The sequence below is a fragment of the Mus musculus genome, chromosome 4 (assembly GCF_000001635.26).
Source record: "Mus musculus strain C57BL/6J chromosome 4, GRCm38.p6 C57BL/6J".
Classification (NCBI taxonomy): domain Eukaryota; kingdom Metazoa; phylum Chordata; class Mammalia; order Rodentia; family Muridae; genus Mus; species Mus musculus.
The window spans coordinates 130,094,073-130,104,134 of record NC_000070.6 but is presented as its reverse complement, the minus strand read 5'-3'; the positions used below and the strand labels follow the sequence as shown (position 1 = coordinate 130,104,134).

Genomic DNA, 10,062 nt, shown 5'->3' with positions numbered 1-10,062 from the left:
CGTCTAAAAACAAAACTAGAAAAGCTAGCAGTTGGCAGACTACTGGAGAGTCTGAGGTAGCCTCAAGTCAGACATTTTCTAGAGCTCCTCTCCAAAAAGACTCAGAGACCAGAGGCTGAGCTTCTGAGGAAAGCAGAGCTGCGGAGAAGGGAGGGCAGCGCACTTTACATGAAAGGGTGAGGGATGAGGTGACCCCGCGGGTAAGAGCGCCGCTGCTCTTCTAGAGGAGCTGGGTTCAGTTCCCAGCACCCACACAGTGGCTCACAGCGGTCTGTAAATCTGGATTGACTGGATCCAGTGCCCTCTGCTGGCATCCACCGGCACTGCATCCGTGTGGTGCACAGGCACACAAGCAAAACACTCATATGAATGAAATAAAAAATACGCTTGCGGGGAGGGGGGAACAAAACAGACAAACTGGTTCCTTCCAGCTCTTGTGTAAATGTGAGTGCCCCAGAACGAGATGAGCCTTAGATTCAAAGCCCAGGCTCTGTCTCTTCTGGCCGGTCAAAGAAGAAACAGCCACCTTCTATTACAGTTCCTTTCATTTTGCAGTCAAAGAACTGTTCAGAAGGGTCGGTGTTTTCGACAGGCAAGAGCTAACGCGTCTATGAGTTTAGCTTCCATTAGCTTGGGCGAGGAAGGGATGGCGGGTTGGGATCTCTACTGTTGTCCATTCACCTTTTAGCATTGTGGTCAATTTAAAGTTCCAAGGCAGAAGATGGCTGGCTGGGATTTTCTCATTTGATGGCTTCCTCTTGGAGTATGTGCCCCCCCCCTCCCAATTTCCTAAGTCCTTGCCTTCTCTGACAATGTTATGTCGTCTCTTCAAATCTTGAATATACCTCAGCCACTCTCACCTTGTTGACTTTGGTCTTGAATGGGGAAGACTCCCAGTTCTGTAGAACATTCCTTAGATGACTGGCACAGCTCCGTGCAGAGATGAGCAGTAATTTGACTCAAAGGTTGTCGTGCGCATGTGGAGGTCGGAGGACACTTACTTGCAATCAGTTCTTCCACCAGAGCTGGAAAGACCAAACTCGGGTCATAGGGCTTGAGGCCCATAAAGTAAAAATGGAGGTACCAGGCTTTTACCTGCTCCTCACCCAGCAGGCCCAGGGAGAGCTGATGCTTTCATAACGCAGGCTGTCAGCCAATAGTGTCTTCCCAAAACTGTCGGTGGGACTGACCTGTGAAATCTCAATAAGGATGAGGTATGGGGCTGAAGGTCAAGAAAGAACAGTGACACCCAGCCCGCTACGTGAGGTCATGTGACTCACCCACCCTTATTCCACAAGTGCTGAGGATTCAGTGCCTATGATAATCCTTTTATTATTGCATTTTAGAGGGAGGGCGCACACACACACACACACACACACACACACACACACACGCACACCTGCTTACCTGATCCAGTGCATGGAGGTCTTCCGGGAGTCAGTTCTCTCCTTCCACCATGTGTGTCCCAAGAACAGAGCCACGTCATCTTTGTTGCCAGCAACCACTGAGCTCACCAATCTCACCCACCCCGTGAAAATTCTTGGCATTCTTTTATTCCAGTGAAAGGCTTAATAGAACTCACAGTCGGAGGTCTGCATTATTCAGGGGTCAGAAGGGTGCACCCAAGGCTTCTCTCAAGCAGCCATACACCAACCAAAGCCAAATGGCAGGGAGGCAGGTGTGTTTATTTTGGAGGGGCAGATGAAAGAGAGATCTTTCAAAGACCAAAAAAAACAAAGAGCTCACTTCCAAACCTTAACCACCTGAGGCAGACAGAAGTGAACGGGGCGTTCCTGTTATTGTCTCAGCTCAGCAGGAAGGGGGAAAAAAGCTTGGCTTGAGGCTAGCCGCTTGCCTGCCTTTCATAGGGAAGTGAGAGCTTTCTGGAGGAGGTCTCAGAAGAGTGCTTGACCATCAGAGGTGAAGCAGACCTGGGTAATGGAAGGAGGCCTTGCCACTGGAAAGTTCTTCCTCCCCAGTGTCACTTGGCTAGGAGCCAAGCTCCCGTGTGGCAATATGGGGAAGGAAGGAACACCAACACCCACCTCATTATGGAGTTCTCTTTGATTCCAACTAGGTCCAGGTTTGAAGTTTGGATTCTCTTTTGGATTCTGTGGACTAGAAGGAAGGTTGCAGGTTTTTTTTGTTTTGTTTTTGTTTTTTTGTTTTTTTGTTTTTTGTTTTTGTTTTTTGTAGAGCCCACTGTAAATGAGAACAGCACACAGAGGTGTCTGGGCCCTGGCACCATGGGAACAGGACAGAAGGAAGGAGAGTCTCTTGCGAGGGGCTAACGGACCTCATGTGAATTGAGAATGCAGCTGAATTGTGTTAAGTGTGGTGGAAGGAAAATATTATGACAAAAGGGAAGATTTCAGCTCCGAAGGCATCCAACGTGGCTTTTTTTTTTCTTTCTCTCTGCAGAATAAATATGCAATAGCCTTGGGCTTCTCAAATTAAGGGCTCTCCAGTCCATTCTTCACACTGCAATTGACAAACTCCCCATTAGGCAAACCTTTGTTTAAAACTCACCAGTGGCTCCCCACTGCGTGACCAGTGCTCACGCTCAAGCACTGTGTCCCCACAGTGTGTGTCCCCTCCCTCAGCCTGCTGTGCTCAATCATCTCTGGGCCTAGGCACATGCTGTTCCCCCTTGCCCGGATCAACTTCTGTCTAGACAGTCAGGTCCCGCAGCGATGCACCTCCCCGGCCACCTGGTACTGTCCCAACCAGCCAAGTCTGTTGTAATCGCTTAAAGAACTACTTGTCTCTATTGTCATTGTGGTGGCCGGGTCCATATCTGTCTAGTTTGTTTCAGGTTCCCCAGAGCCTAGTACAGCTCCTGGCACAAACTGGGAAGAGGAAATGGACTCCTCAAGATTGACTGTCAGTCTGAAGGATCTCTGTGTTGCCTTGAAACTCTGGAGCAGACTGAGGAGTGGAGCCGGAGGGGGGGGGGGGATGGGAAAAGCTGCCTGTGGATCGTGGCTGTACCCCCCTCCTCTTCCCTGCAGTTCCCCCAGCTCCCTAGCTGACTAGCAAGAGGCACAGATTTTTTTTTTCTGCTGACCACAGAAGAAGAGACTATAAAACTCAGCTTCCCATCTGGTTCTTCATGGTCCAAGAAAATACAGCCATTTCAAATTCCAGGGAGACAGCCACTCAAATCTTGAAAGCTTCAACCTAGCCTGTCATAGAATCCCCCAGAGGGCAGCATGGATTTGACCGAGGAGGGAAATGAAGGAAGGCACCATTTCCAAGGGTCGATGCCCCAGCTCAAAGGGTGTGTGCCTTTGATGTCTCCCATGCCAGTCTCCCCCTCTGGCCTTGAGAGCCAACCTGCTCCATTCAACAGCTGGTCCTTGCTTCTCTTTCTTTCTACTTGAGCCAACAGACTCCTGGTCACAGGGACCCCTCAGCAGTTTGCCTCACAGTCTGAGCCGAGAGTAGAAGTGGGTTTTCCAAGGGGAGTGCTTTAACATCTGTCCCCGTCCACATCTGTCCCCATCTAAAACCTGGCTGCTCCTTCATCTCGCTGGTGATGTGTTTGCCTTTTAATGTTTTCTGTTAGAACCAGAGTTAACTGAGAGCTGCCGATGAGAGATGCAAAGAAAACCGTCTCTCCCTCTATATCTAAACCAGCAGCGGAGGTGCTTGGCCGGCCGAGGAGCATAGTCTGGCCACGGGCACACCCCTCTGTCTCAGGCAGGAAAGAAAATAAGACGAAGGTTCTGAAGAGTCACCCAGAGGCTGGTACCCAAACCAGAGAAGGGAATGTTCAAAAATGTGCTGAAATGCCAGCTCTGGAGAGATGTGACAGCCAGCCTGAAGGCTTCAGGCAGTTTGGATAAACATCTAGACTTTGAGAACATTTCTGAGCCTGCTCTGTGATCCTTTGAAGTTTATCCAACTTGAATAAACCCTCCAGAAAGCCAGGGCCAGTAAGTAGGCTTTCTTTGGAAGTCCCCCTGGATTTGCCCTGTTGCGCCCTCCCTGGGCAGCAGGCCCATCAGAACCAGTGATCTGAGGAGCAGAGAAGAAAGACGCTCGAGACAGCATGTTCCTATAATATTCAATACATTGTCTTCTTCTTTTCTTCCTGCCCTTTTTACATATGGAGGGCACAGCAGATGGAAAACCCCCAGTGGACTTGGTGGACCACAAGCTTAGATCTAATCATGGCTTGCCTGGGACCCCTTCTCAATGATGTAACCCCAGCTATTTCTGAAGGCCCAGCCTGAGATGGGCATAAGTGCACGTCTGAATAACAAGAAGCACTATTTGAACCTGGAAAGCTGGTGACAGAGCCTGGCATGGGCACAGGGCTGGAGGTTCCATCACATTTCCAGGAGAAGCATCCCCTGGCTGCCTAGGCTAGGGCTGAGGCTCTTCCCCCACTCCCCTCCCCGCCCCAGGTCTGTGCAGATTTTCTAGTCATGAAATTACTGGTGCCTTGAGAAGTGCCTCCGTGTATCGAAGGGTGCCCAGGAAGATGAGCACACCTCAGCTCTGGTGGCATCTCCCCAGGTGCAAACTAGCTCGGCTTCAGGTCACACAAAGAAGAATGGGGTGCCAAATACTGAGTGAGTTCGCTCAGGAAGCAGATAGGGAACAGCGTGTCGGAGCCGGATGCAGTCTCCAGAGCTGCTTTTGGTTCGAGGCTGAGCAAGTGTCTCTTCCCAGACAGGTGTGCCCTTTCCGGGGGGAGGGGGGGGCGGGGAGCGAGGGTCGGAGGTGCCTGGAGAGGGAGCAGGGCAAATGGATATAGTACAAGACACAACACAAACCTATAGGCTTGCCAAGGCCCTGAAGGACACACCCTTTCATAGCCCTGGGACCAAATGACAGAGAAGATACAGCTGCAGCACCAGGGGAACCCCATGGAAGTGGGGTTACAAATAGTTTTCTTTATTGTTAAAAAAATATTAACAGCAACAACAACAACAAACACAGGAATAGCACAAACATTCACAACCCATCAGAGTCCTGTAAGCTTTGGCCATTTATTCCTAGTAGAGTCCTTCATCTCAGTGTGGGCGGGAGTTTCAACCGAAAGGCCCCTTCATGCTCTTCATGGGTGGGTACTGCTGCTCCATTGGCATGGCCCCAAAGCAGTCTGAGGGGTTGCAGTGGCCTGCCTTCCCTGGCTGGCCCATGGGACCCGGGGGCCCAGGGATCCCAGGAATACCTTGCTGGCCCATTGGTCCAGTTGCACCCATCTTGCCATAACCTGGAGGCCCTTGAGGACCTAAAGAGGGAAGAGCCAGAGAAGGGAAATCAGGAGACACAGATGACAGAAGAGACAATGGTTGTGACAAGTGACACCTTCATTCATGCATAATTGCCTGCTTGAAGAGTGGTTTCGTGAGACCTGCCTGCATCTCTCATTGATTTCGAAAGGACAGCCACACCTCTGGCTAGATTGATTGGGAGCATTTTGTACCAGGAAAAGGGTCGAGAGCTTTTAACACACGGGTCATTGCATCCTCAAAACGGCTTCCTGAGCCTGTACCATTTCCCAAAAGCCATACATGAGTAATATCCAGAAGTGAAGTTGGCCTCAGAGCTAGGTCATTGGGACTTGACCCTGATGCTGAGGGTTCAGTGACCCATCAATATCACGGGGCCAGTAAGATGCCAGACAAGCCTTGGACTTGGGGTTCTGGTCCCCACCACACCACATCATGCAAGCCTAGCTCAGGGCAGAGGTGGAGACTCAGCCTCTCTCCTCCTCCTCTTCTCCCTCAGGCCTAGCCCAGTGTTTTGAATTGAGAGCTTCTCTGTAAGTAGTAATTAGGGTGGCAGTATAATGTAATTATATTGTCATAAAGTGTGTGTGGTGGGTTGGGGGCTCTGCAGCTCTGGATTCATGGTCTCAGGCTGCATTATCCTACCTGGAGGGCCAGGGAGACCATTTTCTCCTGCAATGCCAACACCAATGTCTCCCTTTTCACCTTTGGTACCAGGCAGTCCTGAGACAAAAATAATAGAGTTAAGTTCCATTTCTAAGCAGAAAAATGACAGCCATGTGGATCGTGAGATACACACACACACACACACACACACATATCACCACCACCACTACCACCACCACCGTATTCACAACAGTCAGCCCTCATAGAGGTGCATACGCCCAACACCCTGGAGACCCAGAAGGTAGAGCTACCTCTCATTCCTGGCAAACCCTGGCGTCCTTCTCGGCCTATCTGACCAGGGAGCCCGGGTGACCCTGGAGCACCTGGCCGACCTGGAGCACCATCCTTCCCCGGAGGCCCTGGCCGGCCTGGAGCTGCTGCCACCTCCATGGGGAACTGCATCCTGGAGGTATAGTAAGCCATCCTCTCTGCAAGCAGACAAAGGCCAGGTCACTGGGTACTCAGAGTGGATGCAGATGCTGCAGACATGCCACCAGCATAGGACAGTCTTTGATGGAGTGTTGGGACGGAGAACATGGGCTGTTCTCCCATATTCTTGTACTATATAGCCTGCACGTGCCTTCCCATGCAGACCTTTCCGAAGCACAGATCTGATTTTGGCATCTCTTTCCTTTAACCATCATCCCTGCCTTCTGAATATAGTCCCGGATTGGTCTCTTTGCCAAGCAGGCTGTCCAGCATCCACACCCCCCACTCCAAGTCCACAGCACACAAGCAGGAAAGAAAAACTTCAAACAGACCACAGCCGCCCTCCCACCTGCTGCCCCCCACCTGCTGCCCCCCTCCCACCTGTCCCTCCCACCTGCTGTCCCCCACCCCCCCCACCTGCTGCCCCCTCCCACCTGCTGTCCCTCCCACCTGCTACCCCCACCCCTCCTACTTGCTGCTCCTCCCTCCCACCTGCTGCCCCCTCCCCTCCCACCTGCTGTCCCCTCCCACCTGCTACCCCCACCCTTCCCACCTGCTGCCCCTCTCCCCAGTGCTCCCCCTACACAGGCTCATTTGAAATCTGCTTTCTTAACCTCCTTTGCTCAAGTGGGGGATCAGGAGGACAATAGAGACCGATTTATCTCTAAGTAGAGCAGGTGACAAGGAGGGTCTGATGGATAGTGAACATGTGCTGTCACCCTGCTGTCTGTAAATGTGTGGGGGTGGGAAGGGGAGGACACTGGAGCTTCAAGGAAACCGCAGGCAGGGCTGGGTGAAGAAGTGTCTGGGAAGGGCGAGCATTACCCACCGCCACCCAGCCGGCTGCCAATTACCATCAAACAGTTTAATGATCTCTTGTCTGATAAACCTCTTGATATCATCATAATTCACCATGTCTCCCTGAGGAAAGAGAAGAAACCTGGCCTCAATCATATGTCTAAACTTGGCACTGGCTCAGGGAACAGACTTGATTTCCAGAAATAAAGGATGGCGAAAAGGGCAAAGGTCCTCAGAGCCTCCTGCAGAGTTGTAATCCAAAGTGCCACCCACCCTGAAATAATACACATCTTATCCGAAAACAAAGTTTAGGGTGGGAGGGGCACCTTTAGCTCCCCACTTCCCCATGAAGCTACTCATAGTCAAGCGGTCTCTTGCAGAGTGTCAGAAGGAGTTGCTGAAGTGACCATGGGCCTGTATTATGGGATAGTGCCCGTCCATGGTTGCTGGCCTCCCCTTACCATAGAGCCCGGCAAACCAGGCAATCCAGGGTTCCCTGCAGGCCCTGGGGACCCAGGGTGACCTCTCTCTCCTGCAGGCCCCGGTGGTCCGATAGGTCCCATGGAGCCGCTCTTGCCAGGACCCCCTGGCATGCCAGATCTTCCCTTTTCTCCTGCTTGGCCCTTCTGTCCTGCAGGTCCAGGGTCACCCTACAGGGACAGGTCACAGTACACTATTACCAACTGTTTCCAAGTCTGTGTCGCAATGTGTCAGCAGCTTGCCCCTTCCCCAAGTCCCCAGCATCTCTGGCTGGGCTACAGTCACCATGATACAGACTCTCCTGTCTCTCCACCTCCCAGAGCAGTGCTTCTGGAAGGTAGTGCTTACATCCCTGGGAATGCTGGGAAATGCTCCTGGCTCCCACATTCCCTCAGTAGGAAGTGCCCAGGACCATTCACAATGCCCTCCTCACACCTTCCTCAGCCTCGGCTTGACAGACGTACCTTGTCATACCTGTCACTCTGGTTCTACCATGTTGCTCGAATCTGCTGTCTGGAATGCCCCTCTCCAGCCTTAGCACCCCAATGAGTCCCCCTCTACTGTCCTCTGTAGAAACTGTTCCTGTCCCCTGTGCCTTCCTCCCTCACTGCCTGGGGTCTCATAGCACTATATCCAGTCTTCTTTAAAATTTGCTGCACTCTAGTGTCATGGTGACTAGGCACAGGGGCTGTCATTGTTCAGGGGGGGCTTCTGTTTACCCCAGACCAACACAGAGGGGCCCTGGAGTGAGCAATTATTAGGGGATTAAAGAGGTTTTCGTTCCCAGAGCTATAGATGGGACAGTCCCAGGCGAGGTCACATCCCCTTTTTCCTGCCCACTGGCCACCCTAGGCCTCCTTTGTGGCTAAAGTTGCAGCTTGGAGTTCCCGAATATCTCTCTTCTCAAACCCAGTCAGTGCCCCCTCACCTTTGGGCCAGGGGGTCCATAGAGTCCCTGCTTTCCAGGAGGTCCCTATTAAAAACAACAACATAGAAGTTCATGGTCTGGTCTGGGCAGCTCCACTGCGGCCCCTGGGGTGGGGGTGGAACTGGGAAAACCAGTGTCTCCCACCCTAAGATCCTGGTTGTGTCCAGCTGGGCTGAGTGAGAAAGGATGACAGCTTCCCTACCAACCAGGGGCTGACAGCTGGGAGGGAGGCTGATGTCCCCTGGGGCATGGCCTTGTTTGATAGCACATTGGCCTGGTCCCTCATCACAGATGTGACAGAAGTCAGAATGGGGAGGCTAGTCTGAGATAGCGGAAGGCCTGGCAGGAGCTGGGCCCAGGGAGCCTTTGTTTGGCGTTTGTTATCCTTAGTGTCTCTTTCTGACTAGAAGTAGGGTCCCCTAGTTCCATTAGACCAACAAGAGATACCAACTTGGAATCTGTAGGGGACTCGTTCCAGGATTCCCCACGGATCCCCAAGTGTGCCTCCGCTCCCATTTGTAAAATGGTGTGATCCTAAATGTATCTGTCTGTGTGGTTTACATCTCTAATTACGTAATAGGTACCACAGTGTAGATGCTACAAAGAGCTGTCATGCTGTGTTGCCTAGGGGATAATGAGAAGGGGGGGGGGGGAAGAGGAGGAAGAAGGGGAGGAAGATCAGGAGGAGGAAGAAGAAAGGGAGCCAGGAGTGGTGGTACACACCTGTGAGCTAGGGAGGCTGAAGCAGGAGGATCATTAAGTTTGAGGCCAGTTTGGGCTATAAAGTTCCAGGCCAGCCTGGGTACAAAGTCTCAAAAAAAAAAAAAAAGTTTCTATATATTCAGTTTACCCGCAAATTTTCCCTGAATATTTTCAATCAACCTGTGACTGAGTTTCTTGGTGTGGAAACTGTGGGTGTAGTATCTGTGGGAGGTAGTCTGCCCCCCATGTGCTGTGTTTACGGAGGGGATGAGGAACGGAACACAGGGAGGACCAGGAAGGGGTGTCCCCAAGGGACAGGGACAGGGAGCACAGTACCTCTTTGCCAGCTGCACCGTCCGAACCAGGCTCACCCTGGGGAGCAGAGAGCATCGGAAACAAGATGAGCTGTCACCCAACACAGCCTCTCAGGCCACACACCCTGCCCTTATGCTCTGTCCCATGAGGAGCCCTGATCCTGCGCCACCCCCACCCCAGTCTGCCCGAGCTGGAGCAAGGTGCCTCTTCTTGAGAACTGTATGCCTTTCCTGGCCCTGAGGGTTTTAAATGTTTGCTGAAGGACCTCATGAGCTGTGGGCCTCTGTCCTCAGTGAGACTGGCCAGCACACCTCAACAGAAGCTGTCCAGCCCTGAGTCCCCCACCCCCACCCAGGGCTTTCTGGTGGGCTGTGGAGAAGAGAAATCTGGGACAGCAGGACAAGGGGTGGCCACATCTAGGGCCCTGGCAGCTCCCGAGTCTGTGGGCAGAGAGGGAGCCTTCCAGGGAGAGCGACCTCGGGAACAGCCAGCCGAGTT

General features: G+C 52.3%; 1 protein-coding gene across 6 annotated transcripts in view; it reads right to left on the bottom strand.

Annotated features, from left to right (window-relative positions):
• Positions 1-4,857: 4,857 nt before the first annotated feature.
• Positions 4,858-10,062, bottom strand: part of Col16a1 (collagen, type XVI, alpha 1) — a 51,461-nt gene continuing 46,256 nt past the window's right edge. For all 6 annotated transcript variants that reach the window (XM_006502641.3, XM_006502640.4, XM_011240386.3 and 3 more), the window contains 7 exons: positions 9,586-9,621; positions 8,548-8,592; positions 7,601-7,789; positions 7,196-7,262; positions 6,164-6,340; positions 5,892-5,969; positions 4,858-5,245 (listed from right to left, as the gene is read on the bottom strand). In XM_006502641.3, the coding sequence (XP_006502704.1) occupies positions 5,043-5,245; positions 5,892-5,969; positions 6,164-6,340; positions 7,196-7,262; positions 7,601-7,789; positions 8,548-8,592; positions 9,586-9,621 (795 nt within the window). In that variant the 3' untranslated portion in view covers positions 4,858-5,042. The remainder of the gene's footprint in view (positions 5,246-5,891; positions 5,970-6,163; positions 6,341-7,195; positions 7,263-7,600; positions 7,790-8,547; positions 8,593-9,585; positions 9,622-10,062) is intronic.